Genomic DNA, 24,037 nt, shown 5'->3' with positions numbered 1-24,037 from the left:
CCCCAGCCCTGCCCCCCAGCACATCCAAGCACTCGCCCTTCACCGCCAGCCGAGGTTTCTCCTCACATAGTGCAAAAAAACCCCAAACCCACAGACGGCGAAGAGCCTGCCCTGCCTCGTGAGCGAACTGTGCGGTCGGCCCTGTCGCCAGCCTGCCCGGCTGTCTCGGTAATACGTGTTTTCTCGGTTTGTGTTTCAAGGAGTTCGGCAAGCGCAGTGGCTGACCAAGACGAAGCTGGTGGAAGGTTTGCCTCCGTCGGTGCTGAGCATCGTTGACGACCCGGCTCACCAGCTCGAGGACTATGAGGAGAGGGTAAAGCGTGTGATCTCACACGCGCGGCTCTGGGACACGACAGAAGCTATTCCCAAGAGAGAACATTATTGGTAAGTCCTTGGTCGTAGGGAAAAATCTTTCTGCTGTGTAATGGCTTTGGCGTAAGCCGGTCATCAAGCAGGTAACTTGAGAACCAGAGTTTTTAACGCTACAAGGAAAATCCATCCATAGATCTGCTGTTGAGAGATTCACTTACTGTGCAAAACCGTTTGACCCTTTGTATCAGGTTGTCAACTTGTAAAACAAACAACAACAACCAAACAAAAAACCCCCAATTCTGAATACTGATAGTAGTAACGATGTAAACACATACTCAGAGCTTCTTTCAGGCCAAGGCCTGTGTTTCAGCTTGAGATCTACTTCTAGCTGATGCAGAATGTCAATTTTTTAAATAACTAACGGTAAGCATTACCTCTGCCAACTAGGAACAAGACTGGTGTGTTGGATATTATTCCGAAATCTGTGTTAACTGTTCGGCAGTGTTAAGCTATTATATGTTTTACATACAGTAATGCTACAGCATTCATGTCCCAGAAGCATCTGCCTGCCATTATGATCACATTTTTTTACATAACTTTTTTTTTTTTTCTCATTCTAAAGCCCAGTACTGTTTGAAGACTTGATACATTTATGTCGGTTAATGTCTGTGAAGTATCCTTCTCTGACTAAAAGAATGTTGGCTAGAAACTACAAGATAGCAGCTACGTGGGAAAGAGGTTAGTTGCTGCTATGGTGGAAGCATTTAGCTCTTCTCATTAATATAAGAGGGTAATAAAATATAAGAGGGGTAATAAAGCTGCTAGCTTTAAGGCTGAGGACTTGGAGAAAATGAAACATTTTCTGGAACCAAGTAATTCTTTCAGTTTTAAATAGTGCTGTAAGCATGGGCAGCCTTGGATGATGGCAGGATACTTGCCCTGAGGAGATTATTAGGGTGTTAGACAATATCGTCAAGATGGCGGGAGAAGAGAACCACTGTCTTAGAACTGATTGATTATTTTTTTGTGTCCAAAGTCTGTACTGTTGTTTTTCGAAGTATGTTTAGTTAAGAAACTAACACCAGCAATAAAGGTTGGTATTTTAGAAGAAGAACCTACAGCTGAGCTACTATTTACGATGAGTTTGGAGGTGAGGGGGAGAGAGTGAACCTTGCAGAACAATGACTTGCTAGAATGCTGCTGCCCAAAAGGAAACGTACCTCTTTCCCTAATCTTACTTCAGCAATGTTTGAATGTAGCCTAATTTCCCTCCCCAGAATCCATTCTCCTTCAGGTCCGTGGCCTGAATGGAATACTTATGAACTCTGTGGCCCCAATACCACCAGTAGCCTCCAAGGAGGAGATACTGGCCACTGAAGAACATGTTCTGGAGACCTTCTATCCCATCTCTCCTACAATTGATCTGCAGGAAGTGAATGTGTACCAAGAGCTCAACAGTACAGGTAAATCTAGCCATTAATAATTGTCTGTCAGACGAAGTGTTCAGGTTAACCTGGAGTCCTTGCCCTTCTGTGAGACAGCTGTGGTAGGGAGTTTATGGGAATGAGGGGACAGAGGAGCCGGGCACACGGTGTGCAGTGCAAGCACTCCAGACCTGTGGCAAGTATATTGTGGCCTAAGCAGGACTGTGGAGAACTTAAATCCCGGCACGTTACTTTAACAGTTCCTGAAGATACGGGAGAAAACATTGGCTGTGTAGTTTCTTACTGAGCGATTTCTGACATGATTATCTGCCATTTAGGTTTTCGAGATGGTTATCCGTACTCTCATCCTCACACTCTGTTCTTCCTGGAATCGGCCAACATTCGTCCTAACAGGTTCAGACCAGAACAACTTCGTGCTAAAATGCTGATGTTTGCTTTTGGCAATGCGCTGGCAAAGGCTAAGGTGCTGTATGGGGTAGGTATCGGAGACTGCTGCTGACTTGCTAGGCCTTTGTTGTCTCTCTAGCGCTGCAGCTAGTGGAAAGAGTTGTGAAATTCCATTGCTGTGGCCTGTTAGAGTAGTTTTCAAATCTGAGCTTCCCAGTCCAGAGGTCTGTCTAACTGTAACCTTCAGCTATGGTTACCGATGTCTGCTGATCCAGAAAACCACCACTCAGCAATGAGTGTGTTCGTGATGTAACACGCATTGGAGTGGTAATGGGTAGGAACAAGGGAGTAGGTTCAGCTGCAAAACTCTTAACCCATCCCACAGCTCAGTATGTAAATTGATACTTCATTGCTGGCTGAAGGAGAAATTCTAATTAAAATACAAAATCTACATTCAAAACTTGTTTGACTAGAGTAATTTTCTGGGCAAGGTAACAATACATTTATTAAAATGTTGGCTTTAAACCAAGTAGAAGATGCAGCATCAGCAAGTACTCATACAATTTCTGTGGTAACTGGCTTTTTAAATGTTCTTCCCCCCACCTTCTTTCCTAGAATGATCCCAAGGCTTTGGAGCAGCCAATAGTGGTGCAAAGCGTTGGCACAGATGGCCAGCTCTTCCAGTTCATGGTGTTCCAGTTAAATACAACAGACCTTGTCTCTGGTGATGGCATAAAAAATCTAGTCTGGATTGACTCCGATCAGAAGCTGTATGAAAAAGCCCAGTGTATTTCAGAAGTCAAGAAGAGAGTTGTTACGGTAAGCAAAACTTGGGAAACGGTCCTGGAAATAGTACCCTTTCACCTCTGTTGGAGGTTTGGCAGCTGGCGTAGAGCTGCAGTGCGGGTTTTAAACCAGCTGAAGGGACCTGACACAGGCGCTCGCCTCGTTCTTACTCAAGCAGGTGTTACTGACAGGGAGTATTTGTAGTGCTGATGTACCGCATAGCGTGCAAGCCACATGCCAAGCTTAATACGAACTCCTACATAAAGATATACCCATCTGTAATCTACCATCTCATAATATGCTTGTTTAAAATCAACTCGTGCTCTGATGAAGGAATTGCTTACATGCAACTGTCAGCTTCGCTGTAGAGTAAATAGAGCACAGTGCTGTCAGCCCTGGTTACGCTGGGAGGGCGTCTCGGTTTGATGGGCAAAGGGTTTATGCTGTTTGAGACTTATACCAGTCGAAGTACCCACAGACAAACCCGTCTGGGGAGGGAGAGCACAATTTGGAAGCTACCACGTCTGAAGTCTTATTCAAGTGTATTTAAAGCCGTTGTTTGTCTGCATTAATCACTTCACTGCAAACTGAGCATCCATGTCTTTTTCTCTGCAGAAGCCCGCTGGAATATATGGCTTTCAGCCAGACACATTCAAGAAGTTTCTGGCACTGTATCTGCATGGAACTGTGTGAAATTCAGCTCAAATGAAAATACTTCACCAACTGTACCTGCTGCTTTTCTTTGCCAGAACCATCACATAATTAAAGAAAGGTGGATTAATTTACTTTCAAAAATAAATTATATTGTTACTGAAAGTAAAAAATTTTTTTAAACTAAATTGTGCATGAAGAAACTCTTTCATTTTAGGGGCTCACCTCTGGATTCGGGTTAGAGAGAGTCATCAAATGCATCCTCCTGCACTCTTCCACCGTTGCCTAGAAAGAACATAAGCCAGTCATTATTCCTCTGTGCAGGTTCTGCTCTCAGTGTGCTTTTGCACAGAGCTAGACTCAAACCTATTTTCCGAGGTTGCTTTGAGTACCTCTGAATGCAGTGTATGTGGAAGAGACTTACAAAGCTTCAAGGGGGGAGCCTGAGACATGAGCCTTTTTCATTCTGCCTGGCTTTTACTTTGTTTTACTCCTGGCTGCTTTGGGATGTGTCGTGCTGCCCTGCGCTTAGTTCCCAAAGCACTTAATCGGTGAGATTGCTTTGTTGGATCTATAGAACTGCAGTTCTTTTATCCCCCAATCCTGGATGAAGAGACCTATCCATTTTGGGAAAGTGGTGTAGAATGTAGCGTGAAACTTTGGTGCCTGGTAGCTGGTATACGCTGCTAAAAATACAAAGGAAGAATTTCTTCCTGCCACACAGAGTTAACTGAGCAGGAAGCGTATTCTTTTTAAGATGGGGGGATTAGTGTGGTTTTTGTAAAATGAAAGCTAAATTAGCTCCAGCCAAATGTAGAATGTTTTGCAGTTCTGCACTGATATCCTCCAGCACATGGGAAGGAATAGGACAGCCTGCGCTATTTTACGGTGTGGAAGAGCTAATTTCCAAGAAATCCATCTCACTTCAGTGTCTTGTGTCAGAGACTGGTCTGTGCTTTGTGATCTCTGACCATCTGGATGAACACCCCAGTTGTGTGTTCCAGTCCATCAGACAGCTCTACTCTGCAGCTTTCAGAAAACAGATTTTCACTAGTCAAATTTGAGATCAACAGTTGCACCCAGTAAATTGGGATGCATCGGCTTGTTAGTTAAATTAACAAATCCCTCAATAGTTAGGAGAAAATGCTTGAAAGAGAAGTAATCTAGTAAGTGTGGCATTGATCTAAATCATGTTAATTCTGCCTGCTCAAGGGATGCCTAATTCAGCTGATCGATTTTAAATCTCAGATCTGTAATTTGCACCAGTTATTTAGGAATATATTTGAATACACTCATGCTGTGTGGAGACTGGTAGGTGTTTCTTTCTCGGCTGTTGGCTCTCTGCTATGTCACACTGACCCTGCTGAACGGCTCTAGGCAACGGCCCTTGGACTACTGACATCCCCTCACCCTTCCAGCTTTGGGTCATTACCGTCTTAAGGAGGAAACCCTGCAGGGCAGCCAGCCGCTGCTGTGTTAACGTTCCGGAGCAGAGCGGTTTCACTAAGGAAGTGTGGTAGAAGAGTGGCTGTGGTGGAGAGGGGGCGTGGAGGAATGAAACGCCTCACATGCTTCCAGTAGATGTGGGAATCTGTGAAGATGGTCTACATGGGACAGAGCCAAAGTCTCTTTAGATGCTTTTACCTCTCAACAAAGACATCTCTATTAGGACAGGCAGTAGAAGAGGAGAAGCTAAGTGAAGCTGGAGTCCCATTGTCTCCAAGACTGAGCAGAAACAAAGCATGAACACAGGGAGAGATGGACAAAGGCAGAACAAAGGCAATTTTGAAAAATGGCAGAAGCAATAAGACATGGGATAGTCAGCAGGGGAATGAGGCTTCGGCAGGTTACAAGAGGCATCAGGAAGCCACTTGAGATGAGGGGACCATAGCCAAGCGTGCAAGACCGTGTCCCTGGTTTGCTCAGGGCACGGCTGATCTCGCCTGCGGTGAGGGGGGGAGCAGTACTCACAGTGTTGCCGAAAGGAGCAGCTGATCCTCGTGCTGGGTAAGCTCCTCTGAGGTCCAGGAGGGGAACTCAAGGGGGGGGCAGAGCGGGGCTCCCAGCTTGGCACCTGGGATGGATGCTGGGGTTTGTGGTGCAGGTACGAGGTCCGTGAACCAGGCAGCCCCTGCAGAGCGGCCCCCGCGCCGCGGACAGCCCTGCACCCGTGTGCGGTGTCCCGCTGGTCTTCCCAAGCAGCCTGCATGTGGTTCGGTTCACCCGCTCGTTCCTCCAGTGTGGCTCGCTGGAATTGGCCCAGCTGAGGGAGGTGGGACCGAGAGCAGGACGATGGGTCACAGAGGCACATCTGGTTTGGCATCAATAAGTTATAAAGGCTTGTCAGCAGATGAATGGCATTACCTCAGCACGGACCAAGAGCCAGGCATTAACTTTTAATGAACGGCAGCCGGGGAAGCAGAACATGCGAGAACGGGGTGGCTGGAGTCCGAGATGAAGACCTGGCAGTGCCCGGCTGCCAGGAGAGGAGCTCTGCAGCCACCGGTGCAGGATCAGGCCCCCAGCCCGCCCTGGGGGGGGATGATGCACGGCGTGCCGTCTGGGCTCCGCTGCTCCATGCGACCTTCCCCTGAACCACTCCCTGTGCAAAATCCCACTCCAGGGGCTGCACCCATTGTGCCAGCAAGTACAGGCTGTGCTCCGACTGGAGCCCCTGGTTGTTCAGAACCTCCTCCCACATTTAATTTAATGAAGACTAATGGGGGAGACAATTATCCCTGAGGTTGGGCTGAGGAGATGTTTAGGGGAGGGAACCTGGCAGTTTCTCATGGCGGTGTGTAGTAAAACTAGCTTGTAACCCCACAAGAACCAACGGGAAGGGCTTTTCTACGCCTGGCAATGCTGCCTCTTGCTCGGGGCAGCCGAGCAGGGCCTGGATGGGCAGTGTGGGTAGGGATGGCCCCAGGGAGCTGGGAGGGCAGGAGGTCCTCATCAGCGTCACCTAATTACCCTTGGGGGTCACGTTTCCAAACGATGGACAACGCTTGCACGCTACTTTCTGCAAAGCACAGAGGGACGTGATTGCCTGGACCAAAAACCGCGTTGGGGACCAAAACCCGCACGAGGATGGCTGTGGCGTTAACCCGGGGGCAAACCTGCACAGGTAGCAAAGGGTGTAAGCACACACTGCTCCTTGGCCCCGCCGTTAATTACATGCTAACGGGCTCTGCAGGCGCGACGATTTTTCTGGGTGGTTCCCAAAACCCAGCAGACATCCAACGCATTGGCCCCTCGCCCTTCTGCTCCCGGAGCATCCGTGATCGCACGGTGCTCGCTCCTGGAATTGGAGCGGTGACGTGGCTGCGGGTGCCGGTGCCGGGTGGGAGCATCCCACAGGACCAGCAGAGCTCCAGGATGGCTCGCAGCCCCCCCCGAGCCCGCAGCCCCCTCTTGAACATTCCTGCAAGGAGGGAGAGAAGCTGCAGAAATCGCAGCCAGCCGTATCCTGCCCAAACTAGTCAAAGGCAGAGAACAAGTCTCAGACAGCAGCTCCCGGGAGCGTTTCAAGCACCATCTAAAGACCTAAAACCCCCCCAGTTTCTCCCCAAATGCCTCTGATGCTGCCCGGCGGCGAGGCAGGTCAGCCTTGCCTGAGTTTCTCCATCTCCAGCAGCCGGTTCAGAGCCCGGAGCTGAGTTTGATCCTGCAACGGTGCAGGCACCCATCCTGCCCTGCAGCCAGCTCTTGCTCGAGAAAGAAGTCAGTAGACCCCTTTGCAAACCTATATATATATATTTTTTTTTTTTGAAGGTGCCACTTGTGTTCCTTCCCTAAAAAACAAGGAAGGATCATTAAACCAAACCTCTCCCAGGTCCCGCACTGCAGCCAAATCCCTGGCCACCTTCCCAGCCTCAGCCAGACCCCCCCCAGCAAACGCTGACCACCTCTCAGCTCTGCATCTCCCCCGCTCCCACATCCCAAACCTGCGGTTTGGTCCTCGACAAATAAAACTCAGAAAAAAAAAAAATAGCCCCCCCCCCCCCCCCCGGTCTGGCAGCAAACACCAGGAACAAACTGCAGAGCACCGAAATCAAATGTTTATGTTGATATTTATTACAGCATTGGGGGGGGGGGAGAAGGGGGGAGAACCGTTTCATTCAAAAAACCATCCCATACCAATGAAGACAATAATTTAGCTATTCATTTTAAAATACATTAAAACCGGTCCTTTCATTTCCTCACGTCAGAACAAAAAAAAAAAAAAAAAAAGGAAAAGAAAAAAAACCCCCTGAACAAGATGTAAAGCGGAAAAGGAAAAAAAGTTGACCCCTTGGGGAGCCCCCGGGTATATTTGCGATGCAAAAAAATCTGCGTTCAGTTATTTCTCAGTGTAACTTGGAAAATATTAACCTGACCGTAACTATGAGACTGACACCCTCAGACCCCCCCATACCACCCACCCCTCCCTCCCCAGCGACTTTCTACAGGTAAAGCACAATTAAAATGCCTAGGAAAAAGAAGGCAAACGTGAAAAAAAAAATATTCGTATTACACACTAAAAAAAAAGTTTTGTCATCTCATGTCTTGCAGTCAGAATAATAAAAACAAGCCAAATGTTCCCGAAAAACATTTCAATGAAGGGGTGCGGAAAAAAGACATCCCTTTAATAAAACATTATCAACAAATATCGTACACAAACTACAATGTATAATAATTATTTTTTTTTCCCCTCTCGGTAATTTTCGAACCAGACTACAAGGTAAGAAAAAACACTGAAACAAGATACAATGCTTTCAATAATCCGCACAAAGGTCAAATCCAAGGGAGAGAATATTTTACAGAATATGATATACATGGAGCAGAAATGGGAGCTGGAGAAAAACAAAGACCAAACTACAGGGTAGTGTCATGTACAGAGATCCCAACCCGCCGCCTTGGCTCGTCCCTTCCTCTCCCGCCAGAAGGAAGGGCCTTCGATGCTTGCCATTAATTTTTATTTTTCTTATTACAGAGCGAGCCTACAGAATAGCAAGGTTACATTTTAACAACAAGAATTCCTTAAAAAATATCTCCATCCAGTTCCAAATCATAGATAAGTGAAACCCTGACAAGAGCACATCTCTAAAGAAAAGAACCCCCCCAAAATACCCCCAAAGCAAAGAAACCCCCCCCAAAAACCCCAAAGTTAGCTGGAGATCACAGTTTCAAAGTCCCAGGTCAGATTAACCCTTTCTTTTGGTGGATTTAAAAAAAAAAAAAATTAAAAAAAAAATCAATTTTTGCAGTGAACCAGCTGAAGGACTCTGGGGAAGGGAGGGACAGAGATTTCTTCTGGTACTCAGAGAGGGGGGGAAAGACTAACACAGTGCATGCCACAGTCACAGAGAGCAAGATCACGATTCATTCGAGGATGTGATCCTAGAAGGGGTCACCTGCGTTAACAAGTTTATAACGAGGTGGTGGAGTCTCTTCCCCAAAGCAGATCTTGTTAACTGGAGGAGGAAGCGTTGTGCTGCAAACGAACCAAAAAAACCAAAAATAGAAGGGAAAAAAACCCCCAAAACCAAAACAAAACAGGCCTTCTGAACGAAAACCACCATTGTAAACTGTCCAGTTTATTTAAAAAAATGACTACAACAGAGACAACATGAGATTTCATATCTAGACTAGCTTCCTGGTGTCGCACGGCACAAACATACAACAGGTTCGGTTTCTGTCTTTATTTAAAAGAACAAAGCAAAGAGATCGGAGTTGGGTGCTAGAGGCTTCCGTTTGTTTCCAAAAAGAAGTGTCATGTACATATATAAACCCTTCTGCACAAAGAAGGGTCTTGTCATGTCTTGAAATATTTTAAGTTTTGTCCTTCATGTTTTATGGAATAAAAAGTTCAGCCTTTTTATTGCATGAAACTAAACCTGGGGTTTTGGCCCCCGCCACGCGTCTCCCTGCCCATACACCTAGCTTCTTCTTCTTCTTCTTCTTGCATAATTCGTTGAGATCCTCCGAACGGCAGCTGACTCTCTTGATCCTGGAGAGGAGGAGGGGGAGGGAAATCACACACTCATCGTCATGCTGGGGGAATACTGGAAGAGAGACAGAGCCAGGGTGAGAAACCAGGCGGGCCAGACTCCCAGACACTGAAGCGGGGGTGCAAAAGGAGGCTGATGACAACTACACAGCAACCTAATTGGATCTAATAAATCAGGAGGAGAGGATATGCTGGAGACTCCAATTTATCAGGGCGTAATCTGCTCTCTAACTTGCTTTTCCGGGGAGAAAATCAGCAGAACGGTATGGGCTGAGACGCAATTTAAAACAAATAATTAACATGCACACGTGTATACGCTGCTAATAGAGGAAGAAGAGGAGGGATGTCTGCAGCCACGCACAGAGCCTCAAATCACCAGGCCAGCACAGCTGGCTGCATCTGCAGCGGTTCCTCTCCATCCTGCGGGATCCTCCCTCCTCCATCCCGCAGGATCCTCTCCTCTCCTTCGGTACACCCCTATTCCGCTGAGGACCCAAGCTTGCACCCACCAGCCACCCGGGAACCGTCCCCCCCGTCCCCAGGGAGGCACGCACTCACTCACTCACATTGTCATTTTGGAAGGAATGGAGAAAGTTGCCTCCCAGCTCCCCGTCGTCTCTTGGAGTGCCCGGGGGATTGCTAATGCCACTTATGTTGTTTGGAGAATTCTGCAGGAGATGGGGGGGAGGCGGTGAGCAGGTCCCTGCGCTCCCCGAAACGCTGTGGGGGCAGGACGCAGCCCTGCCTGCCCCGCTCACGTCCCCCTGACGTGTCCCCATCCGTTGGGGTCACACCGGCACCCCAGTGCCGAGAAAAAGGGGGGGCCCACACACCCGCTCTGCAACTCACTTACTTTTGGAAGTCCATCTATGTCTCCTGACCCTGCGCAGGGGGACACACAAAAGGAGAACAGCCTTATTGAGCATGCAGCGATGGCCCCTGCACCCCCCTGCCCTGCTCCCCACCCCCCCTCCAGACTCCCCCTCCGATTTCCAGTGCTTCGAGCACTGGTCCGAACTGGGGGCTGACCCTGGGATGCTCTGCCCAGGGAGTGAAGGCACGGCGGGGCCCCCCGAGCCGCAGCCCCCCGCGCGGGCGCTCACCTAACGATCCGTTCATGTGATGGGGCTCCATGCCACCCATGCCGCCCATGGGGCCGTCGGAGCCGGGGCCCATCGGGAACTGCGGAAGAAAAAGGAGACAAAACCAAAATCAGCCACGAAACCACCCCGCACGTCTGCCACGGCCACGGCAGCTCCTGGGGACCGTCCCCTCCCCAGCCATCCCTCCGGAGCAGGACGCATCCACCCTCCGAGGCTGCGGGGCATGTCTGGGGGCTCACGGTCCTGTGGGTTCACCCATAAAATTTGGCCGGACGGGTGCGGGCAGACCCAGACCCATGGGCAGCGCGGAGGACTCCCTCCAACTAGTATTTAAAGAGATTTAAGTCTGCCCGTATCCCGCGAAACACAGCATCTCGCCGGGCACGCAGCTGCCACCACCTCGGCCGGAGCAGCAGGACCACCGCTCCCTTAATAAGCATAAAAAATTAACAAAGTCGCCAAAGAGTTAATCGCTTTTTGATGGTTTGTTTTATTTCTGTTTTGTAACAAATGGCTGAAATCAATTAAACTGCTTTACTCTCAACTGATGAAGTTAATTATGATTTGTTATGGTATCTGATATGTAAATTATTAGAAAGCAGACTTACATTCGATCGACTGCCTGCAGGCGGTACTGGATTAATCATTGTGTAGATGTTGTCACTTGAATTTGTTGAATCTGTGGAACAGTGAAGCCCAGTAAGTCGGGTGATTAATTCATTTCTTAATTAAAACAAACTCATGCCACTTGAACTCATTCTTTTGTATTTTATCACCTAAAATTCCCTCTAAGTACCACCATTTTCTGGTTAATTTGTATTTAATGAAGATCCACAAAGTTTTTAATCACAGAAATTCAACTGTGAAAAATAATTCAACTCCTGGCTGGGAAGCACGGGGAGGTAATTCCTCGCCATGTAGCACTCCTCACCTCCCCGAGCCCCGGCAGCATCCAAATCCATAGATGCATATACGAATATCCCCAAATGCCATCCCGAAGCCAAGCAGCCCACGCCACTCGCTCCCCGAAAAGGCAAAAGCTACAGAAATTGGTTTTCGCCAGTTGGGCAGAAGTTGCTTGCGCTCGGTGGCACGGCCCCAGGGATGGGGGTTTCCCGGCAGGGGAAGGGGCAGGAGCCCGGGAGACGGGGGTTTCGGGGGTCTCGTACCTGCGGGACTGGGCATGATGGGTGTCCCCGGAGGACCGCCGCCACCAGGCGGACCCTGCGGAGAAACGAAGTGGGGGTCAGCCATGCAAACATGAGCATTGCCCACCACCCCACGTTTTCAAACACCTCCCCTGGCCGGACCTGGCACCCCCAAACCCAGCCTGGCCCCCCCTCCCCACCCCGGCACCGATTCCCCCCAAAACCACACGAGCTCTCCGAGCCGTAACGTCTCTGCACCCCAATGACAGGACGGACAGATGGAGCAGGAGGACTCACCACGTATGTACCAGGTGATGAAGAAGAGTATGGGATCTAACAGAGAGAAGAGAGCCAGGTTCAGCCGCGGGGCACAGCCGAGAGCCCCCGCCGCCCCCCCAGCCCGGCCGGGATGGGGGTCCCAGGGCCCACCAGCCCCCGCGGCTGCACGCCGCCCCAGGGAGAGCAGGACGGGAGCAGGGCTTAGGCTTCAGATGCAGCGCCTAAACAAGAGGCTGGGGACCCCCGCCTCGTTAGCAGGATTCAGCTAACGGGGAACGGCTTCATTTGCGGGACGGTTCCCAACCAGCCCCGCTCTTGCTTCAAGGACCGCGGGATACTCACTGAGTTAGCACTGCTGGGGTTCGGCCACGGTCTGCCAGCTCCCGGCCCCCTGGGGTCAAAATTAAAACAGGAAAAAAAAAAAAAAAAAAAAAGTTTTTTTTATCCATATGATCCCGCAAAGCCCGAGTCAGCGGCCAAACATCCCCCGTGCCGGGTTTGCCTTACATGTTAATTCCGGGCATGCCGGGACCTAGGGAGTTGGGTGGAGGTCTCATGCCGCTGCCGTAGTTCTGCAACGATAACCAAGGGTCAGTCTACCGTAACGGGAAGGGAAACCGGAGAAGACAAGAGAAGGGAAAAACCCAGCAAAAACAACAACAAACAAAAAAACAAGAAGGTTAGTTTGCAAAAATGAGCTTTAAAAAAAAATATATTAGACGATGCTGAACGTAGGGGCAATTAGCAATTGTGTTTATAAAAAAGCCAGGCGGCTGAATATGGAAGGGAGCCAGGCTGAGCCCCAAAGTCGTCCCCCCCCCCGGCGATCTCTGATGCCATGCTGGTGGAGAGAAAACAGCCCCCTCCCAGCTCCAGGAGACAAATCTGCTCACAGCCCCCAGGCGCCAACAACAGCCTTTTGGGTTTGTTTTTTTGTGCAGGAGAAAACAGGGGCAGGAGGAGAAAAGGCGGCATCGCTTGGAAGGTTATTGCTGCAGCGTAAGGATGGGAAAAGGCTGCACGAGCTCCCCCCGAGACGGAGCATCCCCTGCTCCCAGGATGACAGCTGGAGTAGGGAAAACCAAGCCAGGCTCGTTTTCCCGTTGCTTCCCAGCTCTCTGCTATGTCCCCCGGAGCAGGTCCGCAGCCAGCCCCTTGGGGCTCCTCTCCTGGCTTATTCCACCCTGGCTTAGCCTCCAGCTGGGACCGGGAGCCTCAGATCTGCATCCCTCATCTCCTAAAACCAGCTCTAGTACAAAGCCAAGCCCAAGGCAGCGAAGGAAGAGGAATCTCCCGAATGCCGCGCTCCATTTGGTCTGCGCTTTGCTCCCCGTACCCTCTGGGCGACGTGCAGCCGGATTTAGGTCGCGCTGACGCTCCTCCCCTCCCACCTTCCCCCCACGATGCATCTTTTTGGGCTGTAGTTCTGCCGTTTAAAGAAAAAAATTGCTAAGGCAGGAGGGGGGGATGGCTGGCCGCTTCCTGTTTTGCAGCCCCTCGGAGCGTTCCAAGTTGGATTTTAAGTGCAATGCATCAGAGCTGTCGATTTTTCCCTGGATTTGTGGATGCACCGGAGCAGGGTGCTCTCCTGAGGGCATCATCGAAGTTTGTTTTGAAGAGGCAGAAAAGGGTTTTCCCCAAACAAATTACCAGCAAGTCCTTAATTGAAAGAAATTCCAGCCATTTACACTGAATAGCAGCATCAAACCCCTTGGTTTGTTGTTTGTTTTTTTTTTTAAAAAAAAGCCTCAGCATTTTTAATTGGAGCTGAAAGGCTGGAAAACGAAGCTGTCTGAAAGATGCTCAGGGAGGGTGGAGAGGGAACGCAGCTGTGCTGAGCAACCTGGATGCTGGGCTCCGGCAAGATGCTGCCGAAACCCAGTGAGCTACGAACCCTCTTCATACAGGCACCGGCAAAGCTAACCCTGGCTTCTGCAGAGCTAAAACTGCGACTATTAAAGGGAAAAAGGCAGCGGTGATCAGCTGTAAGGGATGATTCATCGTTGGTATGTAATACGCAGCTGTTGTCAGGATGCCGGGATGTCCTGGCTGGACGCTCGGCAGCCCTTTCAAATAATTTAAGGAGTATTCGGGCAGGTCCCGATGCAAAGGTTAAAGGAAAAAAAGCCCTGGGCGTGCGAGGTGTGAGAGGCTGCTGGGTTTGGTTGGGTATTTTTGGTGGTTGCCTGCACAGGCGCTGGTTCCTGGATGGCTGCGGGGAGGCAGCGCCCCGCGGGTGCCAGATTGGGAAGCCCAGCACTTCTCCAGGGGAAGGCTGCCTTTTAAAAAACCTCTCCCTAATGTACGTACACAGGGAACGGCGGAGTCAAAAATAAAGCTCTGAACATTTCACAACTCCTGCCGGCTCCCAGAGCCGCCACCATCCCACGCGGCGCTGAACGCGCGCTCGCGGCTTCCAAGTTTCGCGGTGTGCTTTGCAAGTGGGAAGCGAGCAGCCTCCCCCAGGCAAACCACCGCCGCTCTCCTTGGCACAGGCCATGCTAACAAATGCCATTTTTTTTGGGTGCAGTCCTCCAGGAAAGGAGGATTTTAAGCAGAGCAGCGGCGCTATCGGAGGGCTAGTCTGGGAAACGATGCTCATGCGGGTTTTTTACCTCCTGCCCTGGGATGGATCCGGGTGCCTGCAGAGACAGCCGGGCATCCCTGAGCAGCATCCTCAGGCTGGTGTTAAAAAGGGATGACACAACTCCCTCTTTACACAATATTCGCTCATCTCAACAGTCTCCAGGGGAAAAACAAAACAAAACTCCAGCGCACCCGCTCGTCTCTTGACAGACTCTGATCCTCGCACTACAAACTTGACGTAGGCGACGATGCAGAGAGGATAAACCTCCAACCAAAATATGGTAATCTGGTTTTGAAGTCTCGTAGAAGGAACAAACAGGAGTGAGTCAACAACAAGCCACTCCGTAAAGCGAATCAATGGAAAGACAGCATATATTAACCCAGATCTGCTTAATTTCAAGAGTTTAGTCCCCTTTGCTGAAATAGAGAGCTCAAGCAGGCAGCAGGAGGGGCGGGCGGAGGGGAACCTCGCAGAGGGAAGCCTTATTCCCCTGCTAAAGGGATCTTTGCCATTTCTTTTTATTTATTTATTTTTAATGCAAGCCTCCTTTCCCCTTCCTGCTGTTAGGGTCATAACTATTTCCCAGGCAGGCAGCGTAATGCACTCAAAGGCTGCTCCGGCGCGGCGCTAAGTGCCATCCCCTTTGACGGAAGGGCAACAGGGAGGTTGCGATACCCTTAAACGAGCTCTGAAGACCTCGCTCATGTTAAAAGGAGGGATTTCCAGATGCAACACTAATGTAAAACGCATTAACACTAATGGGGGGACAGGGCGTGGAGGGGGGGGAAACTCCCAGGCCTTTGCGCCCCAGGAGGTCGTTTCGATGGTGCGCGGCGTTTGCCGAGCTGTAAGAGGCTCTTTGGCGTTGGGCTTACCTGTGGACCGGGACCCATGGGGCCCATCCCTCGCGGAGGATTCATCCTTTGCATGGGGCCGCCCATGTTAGGGTGCCCTGTTGGGAGGAAAGCAGGGGCGTTACGCGGCACGGCAGCCACTTCGGGTCCCAAATTTAACAGCTAACGAGAAACGTTAACCGTTCGTCCCTCCTCTGCTGGGTTTACCTTGCTGTCGCGTGGGATCCATCGAATTGGGCAGCAATGGCTGTGTACCGGGAACGGCACCCGGGGGCTGTGAAAACAAGGGGAGGAAGATGAAAAAAAATAGTAATTGCTACAATGCAGCCTAAAGAGATAGATTTGGGTTGGGGCTTTAGGGGGGCTCCTTGGTGTGCTCCCCAGGGTGCGCCACCCCTCCTGCCGCAGCACGACCTGCAGCTGCCCGAGCATCCCGCTGCATCCCGGGCATCTTCCTAACAGCCTCCGGGCGTTTGCCTCCCCTTTCCTTTCCCAACCACCCTCTAGAAAACCAAACAAGGTGTCAGCGCTTCCTCCTCTCCCCGCAGCCTGTGTGCCATCCGGCTGCCGTATTTTAGGGGAGCCGGGGGGAAAGCCCGGGCTGCACGGGGCAGAGGCATCAAAGCCGACAAGGAAAGGAGACGGGCAGCGTGGCTCCCCGGTATTTACACAGCGCCAGGGCCAAACCACACAGGTTGCAGCGATTCATCGGCTGCCGGCGGAGAGATGCTCCATTTGCAGCAGACCAGCATTCGGACCCGTCCCCACGCAGGCAGAGGGGGAGACGGATGCTCCCCCTCCCCAAACCCACGCTCTGCTTGGGCAACGTGGCTATTTAAAGTTCAAAGGCTGCTCCGAATAGATAAAGGGGGAGAAAAACGCAGCTACCATCTGCCCGGGGGAAGCAAACTGTAAACAGTTTTGCTACAGCGCTGTCTTTTATTTGAATACCGACACAGACGGATCCCACTGCTGGAGCACAGCGCAGGCACTGGGTGCACATGGCCGTGCCGAGGCAGAATCTGCCCAATCCCGATTTTTTCGCAGCCTGGAAGCTGGCAGCAGGAGGAAGATAAACCAAGGGCGTTGTAGAGATGGATATTTACACTTCTGCTGCCTGACCTTCCTGCCTGCCTATTTATTCCTCTTGTCCCTCTGGATGTGACCACAACCTCGCCGAGCTCTGGGCAGGTACAAAACGGTGTTTTATACGTGGCGTTTGGGGGGAAAAAATTAAATCCTTCTAATTAACTTTACCCAATCCTGGATGCTTGACCCTGCTGCAAGAGCAGCCTCCCCAGACCGGTCCCACGCCTGCCCCAGCTCACTGTGTTCACCTCCAGAAGAGCTTGGGACGAGCTTGGGACCACAGCAGGACAAGGTCCTGTTAAAACTGTCCCGTGAAGAGGTGCAGTTAATTAATACCTCGCTAAAACAGCCACCAGTGCCTTGGGTGGGAGGCTCTTCCAGCCCATCCAGGCTTGGGGGGGGCCTACATCAGCCCCCCCTGAGTTTTTCTCAGCTGTCTCACCGTCATTTTGCAAGTTCCAGCGATTCAAGTCTCAAATCCAGCAAGCACAAACACGAAGCGAGCTGCTACATCCTATTTCCTGACTATCCTGCTCATTCTGCTAATAAGAGCTATATAAAAATAATGTTGTTAGCCAAAAAACAAGCTCCCGAGATGATTTTTGCACAGCCACCTTTGCTACTCAAAGGAATTACAGGTTTCCTTTAATTTCCCTTTAATGACAAATAACCTCTGGTTCGGTCATTACCCTATGGATCTGCACGGCATCGCTGGGAACGAGATGAATTCCTGAACCAAAGGCCACGCGTTCAGGCAGCGCGTGGGGTGGAAGCCTCCATCCGTAAGGCCAGAAACAAACTGCCCTTGTTTAAGCTGGGATAAGAGGATAAACCGAACCCAAAAAATTCAGCAGTGACCTGCCCCGCTTGACCCCGCCGCTGATCTAAGCGCTCGGTCAACCCAGCAGCAGGATTATCTCCATCACTTTAATTTTCTGCGATTGCAGGGAAAATCCAGCTGGGCACCGAGCCCGCAGCACGGCCGTGCTGAAAACACCACAAATAAAAAGCGGCACACGCCCCACCGCCGTTTACACCCTGGATATGCCCGAACCTCAAAAAAACAGTAAAATAAATGGGTTACGTGACACTCGACGGTCCAGCACTAAGAAAACGGAGGATGCCCGAGGGAGGCGACGCTCGCCATCCAAACCCCAGGAGCATCTGCAGGACACGTGGCCCTCGTCCCCCTCCCCGAATAAAAGCCATCCCCAAGAAACCCGCCGGCGCGGAGCCCGGGAGCGCAGTACCTGGTTGCCCATCCTGATGGGGGGCCGGGGACCTCCGGCGTAGCGCGGCGACATGAACGGCTGCGGGGACACAAAAGGGAGGTCAGGGCCGAGCTGCGGGGAGGCAGCACGCTCCCCACGCACGCCGGTTAGACTGTACACACTGGTTTTGTTTTTGGTTTTTTTTTTTTTTTTTCTAGAGACATCCTTTTTAAAAAAAGTTAGGTTTCAAAAGGGAAAAAAAAAAAAAAAAAAGATGTCCGGAGTCCGTTTTTTTTAACATTTTCTCTGTAGATTTATTGTTTGAGAGCGTTTGACATCGGCAATACTAGGTGAGGCTGTTAAAATTAGTGCATGGGAAACCCTGAGTGTTAGATACTGTTCAAGTTTAAATATATAGAGATATATTAAAAAAAGTGGCAAATAAGCACATACAGACACGCACACACAAAAAAACCCCCAACGCTAAGTACTGAAAAAAAAAGAAGAAAGACTTAAAGTTACTTTTTTTACAACTGCTGCTACTAACAGAAGCTTAAAAACCCACATCAAGTTAAATTTCTCAGGCTACCTTGGGAAGGTAAAACAGTCTGATACCCACGATTGACTTCTTAGTCCATTGACAACTGCACATCCAAAAAAAAAAAAAAAAAAAAAAGAAAAAGAATGGGAAAAAAACCAACATTTTGCTTCGGAGCTGGGGTGCCCGGGGGGATGCTCCCCGGGGGAGCGGGTACCCGCTGCCCAGCATGCTTATAGAGGAAAAAAAAATAAGCAAATCGAGCGCACGTCCCGGTTCACAGCCCTACCCATCGCTAGTGTCTTTACCTGACTGTGGGGTCCCATCATGCTGTTAGGATTGTGGGGTGGAGGCTGTGCGTGTGGCGAGGGCTGTGACCCAGGCGGTCCCTGTGAGGTCAGACAGTAGAAGGAGGTTATAGATTAGCACATGAAAGCGCAGAAAGAGCTAAAAAAAGGATTGACGGGTGGACCTGTTTTGTCGGGGAGTCAGTTCTCCCATTTTTAATTTTTTTTTTCTTTTCTTCCTCTTTTTAATTGAGTTTCTATTCATTTGTAGCTGAACAATGAATAATGATATATGCAAAAAAAAAAAAAAAATTAAAAATCAGAACATCTGTCAAAATACAGCAGCCACATTGACGGTAAACGGTCCGGTAGTTCAACCAAGTCTGCAATGATAAACACACAGGGAAACACTTTGCAAGGGCGTGAAACGAGGAAGAAAAAATATGCAGGAGAGGACCAGAGAGGTTGGGGGAAATACAAAAAACACCCCCAAACCAAAAAAAAATATCTTTTTTTTCCTCTCTCATCCCAAAGGTTGGAAACACCTCCGGGGTTTGGGTTTTTTTTTTTTTTGACCGTGGTTCACTGGAGGTGCTGGAGCGAGCGCAGAGGACGAGGAGCACGTCCCAGCTCGCGCCTGGGCAGCGTTTGGCCGGCACAACCGGGGCTGCATCGCCAGACTGCACGGATGCAACATCCTTCCTCGAGGTGGATTCCCTAAGGATGCGAGTAAAATGGCTTGCGAGCAAAGAAAGGATGTCTAGGGGAAAAAAGGAGAGATTAGTCGGTGCAGGTTTAAGGCTGCAATGCAGCAGCCGCTGACATTTTGGGCTTGAACGCCCACTTTTTTTTTTTTTTTAAATTTTCCTTAAAATGAAATGAAAATTTGCTTGGAAAAACCACAAGCTCGGTGCAAGAATATACCGGTGCGTGTTAACGTAAGGAAAAAAAATATGGATTTTTTGAGTCAAAGGAGGTGTAATTGGTAGAGAAAGCAAACGAGCTTTGTCAGTAGGTGATGGGAAGCGACGGCAGGCTCCAGGACCAGCGCTGGAGCAGATGTTCTCTACCTGCCTCGTTACTAATTTCAACAAGTGTTCGCCTTCTAGCTGCTGCCAGCAATGGCATGGTTTGTTACCATGAGCAATTTTCTTAATTAACAGACATTAATTAGCCATTTAGCAATTTTGCAAGCATTTGTTTAGCAGCTTTCCTAAACATGAATACCACTGTGATAATGGTACTGATTAGAGGGTCCCCTAATTAACAGTACAGGGAAGGAAAATTGAAATCACATAAATTAAAAAGGGAGGGGAAGTTAATGAAGGCAGGACATATTTGCACCTGCAAATCTTTTGTACGGTGGAAACTTGAGTGCAATGTAAATAAAGTAAGAGGGTGGGTTTTTTTCCTCTTTTTTTTTTTTTTTTTTTATTTGAACGGTTCGGCAGCGAGATGGAGCCAAGCGGATTTAAACCAACAGCCTCCTGCCAGCCTCTCCGCTCCAGCCGCTGCGCGCGGGGAAACGAAGTCCCACTGTTTACGTCGCCGTTTATTCTCCAGGAGCTGAAGGCAACCAGCCCCTGCCCCTAATGCCCGGCGAACCTTGGCTGGAAGCGGTCACGGCACCTCAGGGCAACCCTCCCGGTGCCAACCCAACTGCCTTCTCCATCCATGTCCCACCAGAGCAGAGAAGACCACGGGGCCGTGGAGGACAGCAGCCCCCGACGAGGTCTGGCCGCCACCAAAGCCCTTCCTACACGTCACAGCTGGAGGATTTGGGGTAGGGATTATCGGCGGGGGCGAACGTGCGATGAAACCAAGCGGAGGAGCAAACCCGGGACTCGCAGAGGCCAACCTTCAAGTCCCATCGACGCAAGAGTCAACAGGTCCTGCGCAACGCCTGCCTCGCTGCGCTGCAAGGAGGAGCTCACTGTTATCCAGATACCGAGCGGACAGGCGCGCAGACCCCATCTTGAAGTTATCAGACTCCTGACAGCCTCCCTCTCGCACGCCCCAGCGTGTGAGGCTGTGGGTTTAACTGGTATCGAATGCGAGGGGGACACGGCCACCTGCACGCACCCCGGCTGGGATCAGAGGTGGTGCTTTGGGTCTGCATTTAGAGCTTCAGACCAAGCAACGTTTGGTTATCGTAGAAGAAGTCTGTAAGACACGGCGGCATTTTCGCCAGAGGAAAATCCCCCCCCCCCAGCAAGCGGATCCAGAGAGCATCGGTTTGTTTGTGCTGCTGAAGGCATCCTCCGGAGCGTGGTCCTGCCCCACGGCTGCTCTCCGGGATGCTCCAGGCTCAGCGCCGCAGCATCCTCGCCGTTGCCTTATCCCATGTGGTACCGCTCCCGGCAGAGACTTCTGGATAACCTGACTGCAGACGGCCGGCTCGTGCAAATGCTTCGGCAGGCGGGGAGGAGCCGAAAGGAGCTTTTTTCTTTTTTTTTTTTTTTTTTTTCTTTTTGCTTTTACAAAACAGCAACGAGCAGCAGCATCCGAAATGCTTGCTCCGGGCTGCAACCGCCACGGCCCCCTCCCGCGCCCCTGCGGCACGGCTGCTCCACTCCGTCAGAAATGCAGACCCTCTGGATATTGTTATCTCCGTAAATATTTGCAGATGTTTCAGGGCCGGGACCTGCGTTCAGCGGGGAATGCCTGCCGGATCGGTTGCTTTTTCGCACGGGTTTCCCTCGCTGCAGAGGAAGCGGCAGATGATCCCGATGGATCACGGCGGTTGAGACAAGTGTTTTGCAGAGATGACATGTGGGCTCCAACCAACAGAACAACCCTTATTTCTTAAAAAATCTGTATTTAGCAGTTATTAACTAGCGCTATTACAAGAGGAGGCCGAAGGCACGCAGTTCCGCTTCCTCCACATCCCAAACGCCCCGGAGTCGCATCCGCAGCAGAGCTTCATCCGACACGCCACGCCGGGCGAGCAGGACCCGCTCTGCAGCTAATTCACTCTCATCTCAAGACCAGCGCTCTCCCCAACCCGAGAAACCCCATCATCTCTCAAGTTTTCTTTTTTTTTTTTTTCTTTTTTTTCCTCCAAACTGGGTGCCTTGCACGGGGGGTTATTCTTCACCTTCCTGTAGCTGCCTCAAAAAAACCCCCAACGACGAACCCCAAACAGCTAAAACGGCGTTAGAGGAAACTGTTTCCGACACCTCTCAGTGCCCCAGCCTCCTCTCTGCTTCATTTTTTTTTCCCCTCTACGCTACAGGGACTTTAAAAGCCCAACCTGGCCCGTCAGACGACTGAAGTTTGCTGCTGCTGCTGCTTTCTACGGGGAGCTTCCAGGTGATCAGGTTATTTCCACTCCGTCTTTCACGAGGTCGACTCCTCAAACTTCTTGTAAAATATTAAAGATGGAAAATGGCACGAGCTATCATAGCTCTGCGTGTGTCAATTTATGTTTCCAGCGTAATTCACCACAAATGGATCATGTTTTATGGGCTACATACTTTCAGCTAATGGGGGAGTTTTTCTATTTAAAAACATTTTCAAGCACCTCTGGGGGTGGCAGAACAATGCAGGATGGTATGAGAAGGCAAAGCATCGCTGCCACGAGATACCGACAATTTAGAGTTAGCAATAGGAAGGCATCTTGTGTTGTAAAATACCTGCCCCTGCCTATTGGTTTTGACATTAGAAAATACTGAAATAAATTGGATGGAGATTAATTAAAGACATGCCTGGGTCTATTGGATAGGAGCTTTATTTCTACCGAAGGAGAGGGAAATTTTGCAAGTTGTCAACAAAAAAATAAGATATCCCTGAAGGAGCCTTTTGGAGAGATGCTCCAGGTGCCTTCGGAGAGGAACCCGGTCGCCTTCCAGCACGTGGTGCCGGGTGAGGACCCAACCGCACCTTCTCGAGAGAGGGCAAGGCAAGGCAAGGCAAGGCAGGGCAAGGCAGGGCAAGGCAAGGCAGGGCAAGGCAAGGCAAGGCAACACAAGGCAAGGCAAGGCAAGGCGGGCCAAGTTCCCCTGCAGACGGCGGAAGGCAGCCGTGGGCAGGAGCTCTGCTTCGCCTGCAGCTGGGGCTCCCAACTGCAGAAGCCTGGTTTTAAAGAATATGTTTAACACAAGCTCTTCAGGAAACAAACCCATGTCAGCCGAAGCCAAGAACAGTCACCTCCATCTGGCTGGAGCACCCGAGAGAAAGTTGACTGCAAATCCCACCATATGCTCCAGACGCTCGGTACAAAAGCCTCGGGCATCCTACTAAACTTCCAGAAAAAAAACTTTCTCCGACGCTTGCTTTTCCTTTCCTCCAGCTCGTAAGCCACCTTCCTTCAAACCCTGTCTGGTGCAAGGCTGATACCGAGTTCTGCCCTGGGATTTTGGGAAGGGCAACCTGGTTTTGCGACTCTCGTGCCACCTCGCCGGAGCTGGTTGCCCACAGCTGGCGGCACCCGCGGAGCGGTGGCGAATCCCACCGAGATGTCAGGGCAGCCGAGCAGGGGGAAAATGGTGGCATCCAAGGAGGGAGCAGGACAACGTGGACCTCTTCCTATTGCCCCTGGCTTTCCCATCCTCACCCCGGTGGGCGACCTTACCCGAAGAGACGTGCCTCGGGGTGCAGGGAGGAGAGGCAGGGAGGGCAGGGGATGTCGGGGGGGTGAGCCCCCCGAGTTCCAGAGCCCCCCGTCCTCCCCAGTTCCCGAGGTCTCTCTGCATTAGGGGGCAGTGTGGGAACACCGAGCAGCCGGCGCTTTGTTTTGGTGCATCTCGGCGCCGAGCCGCTGATGCATAGCTAACGCAGCCGCCGACATTGATTTATGGTCAACTTTCCATTTCATCAGCGCGCGGGGTACGGGGCGGCGCGGGGAGTTTGCACTGGGGAGAGGAGGCATGGCTGCGGTGGGGGGCTGCTGACTGCCCCCCCTCCCCATTTATTTAGTCTTAAGAAGGTGTGGTATTAATTGCTTTCAATTTTTAATTCTCCTTCCTACATTTCCTTGGCACCCCCCCACCCCCCCGTCCCTCCTTTGAGGGATCTGCACCCCGGCATCAATCCAGCTTTCAAAACAAAAGCAGGAACGCCTCTGATGACCTTTAGGAGGATGAGCAAAGGGTTTGTTTGCTCATCTCAATGGGACAAAGAGAGAGATTTAAATAAAAGCATCTACCCACGCCGGCCGTCAACCCAGCCACCTTTTGTCCGGAGCGCAGCCCGATGCCGTGCCGCTGGCTGGCACCACGCGATGCCCCGGCACCCCAAGGGCGCCCAGGGCCTCTCCTTTCCCATCATTTTGGGAAGGTTTTGGGAGACTCTGCAGGCTGCAGTTCCCTTGGCCCCCAGCCCGAAGGTCGCTGCTGAGCCCCAGCGCAAGGAAGGGACTCTCCCTGCAAGA

General features: G+C 50.8%; 2 protein-coding genes across 5 annotated transcripts in view; one reads left to right on the top strand and one right to left on the bottom strand.

Moving 5' to 3' along the window:
- Positions 1-197: 197 nt before the first annotated feature.
- Positions 198-3,769, top strand: MRPL37 (mitochondrial ribosomal protein L37). Its single transcript, XM_010582336.1, has 6 exons — positions 198-384; positions 935-1,050; positions 1,590-1,775; positions 2,075-2,232; positions 2,760-2,963; positions 3,546-3,769. Exons 2-6 carry the CDS (start codon positions 975-977, stop codon positions 3,621-3,623), a joined length of 702 nt encoding a protein of 233 aa, XP_010580638.1. The 5' UTR covers positions 198-384; positions 935-974; the 3' UTR covers positions 3,624-3,769.
- A 4,417-nt stretch (positions 3,770-8,186) lies between these two features.
- SSBP3 (single stranded DNA binding protein 3) overlaps positions 8,187-24,037 on the bottom strand; it is a 54,595-nt gene continuing 38,744 nt past the window's right edge. Inside the window, exons 3-15 of one of the 4 annotated variants that reach the window (XM_010582330.1) lie at positions 18,688-18,768; positions 17,881-17,940; positions 15,749-15,815; positions 15,563-15,639; positions 12,608-12,672; positions 12,443-12,491; positions 12,119-12,154; positions 11,843-11,897; positions 11,282-11,352; positions 10,674-10,752; positions 10,424-10,452; positions 10,137-10,238; positions 8,187-9,625 (exon numbers count right to left, since the gene is read on the bottom strand). In XM_010582330.1, the coding sequence (XP_010580632.1) occupies positions 9,596-9,625; positions 10,137-10,238; positions 10,424-10,452; positions 10,674-10,752; positions 11,282-11,352; positions 11,843-11,897; positions 12,119-12,154; positions 12,443-12,491; positions 12,608-12,672; positions 15,563-15,639; positions 15,749-15,815; positions 17,881-17,940; positions 18,688-18,768 (801 nt within the window). In that variant the 3' untranslated portion in view covers positions 8,187-9,595. The remainder of the gene's footprint in view (positions 9,626-10,136; positions 10,239-10,423; positions 10,453-10,673; positions 10,753-11,281; positions 11,353-11,842; positions 11,898-12,118; positions 12,155-12,442; positions 12,492-12,607; positions 12,673-15,562; positions 15,640-15,748; positions 15,816-17,880; positions 17,941-18,687; positions 18,769-24,037) is intronic. The other 3 variants (XM_010582331.1, XM_010582332.1, XM_010582333.1) reach the window with 3 other exon arrangements.

Source organism: Haliaeetus leucocephalus, unplaced genomic scaffold (assembly GCF_000737465.1).
Source record: "Haliaeetus leucocephalus isolate CR32 unplaced genomic scaffold, Haliaeetus_leucocephalus-4.0 Scaffold848, whole genome shotgun sequence".
In the NCBI taxonomy this organism is placed as follows: domain Eukaryota; kingdom Metazoa; phylum Chordata; class Aves; order Accipitriformes; family Accipitridae; genus Haliaeetus; species Haliaeetus leucocephalus.
Note: the sequence above shows the minus strand (reverse complement) of the source record. Positions and strands in the feature narration are given on the sequence as shown.

What these genes read in the sequence shown, in the direction of transcription:
- MRPL37 (XM_010582336.1), top strand. Translation starts at nt 975, where the DNA reads ATGTCTGTGAAGTATCCTTCTCTGACTAAAAGAATGTTGGCTAGAAAC. An exon ending in AGCAGCTACGTGGGAAAGAG is followed by an intron (nt 1,051 to 1,589) that starts GTTAGTTGCTGC and finishes TTCCCTCCCCAG; the next exon opens with AATCCATTCTCCTTCAGGTC. An exon ending in AGGCTAAGGTGCTGTATGGG is followed by an intron (nt 2,233 to 2,759) that starts GTAGGTATCGGA and finishes CTTCTTTCCTAG; the next exon opens with AATGATCCCAAGGCTTTGGA.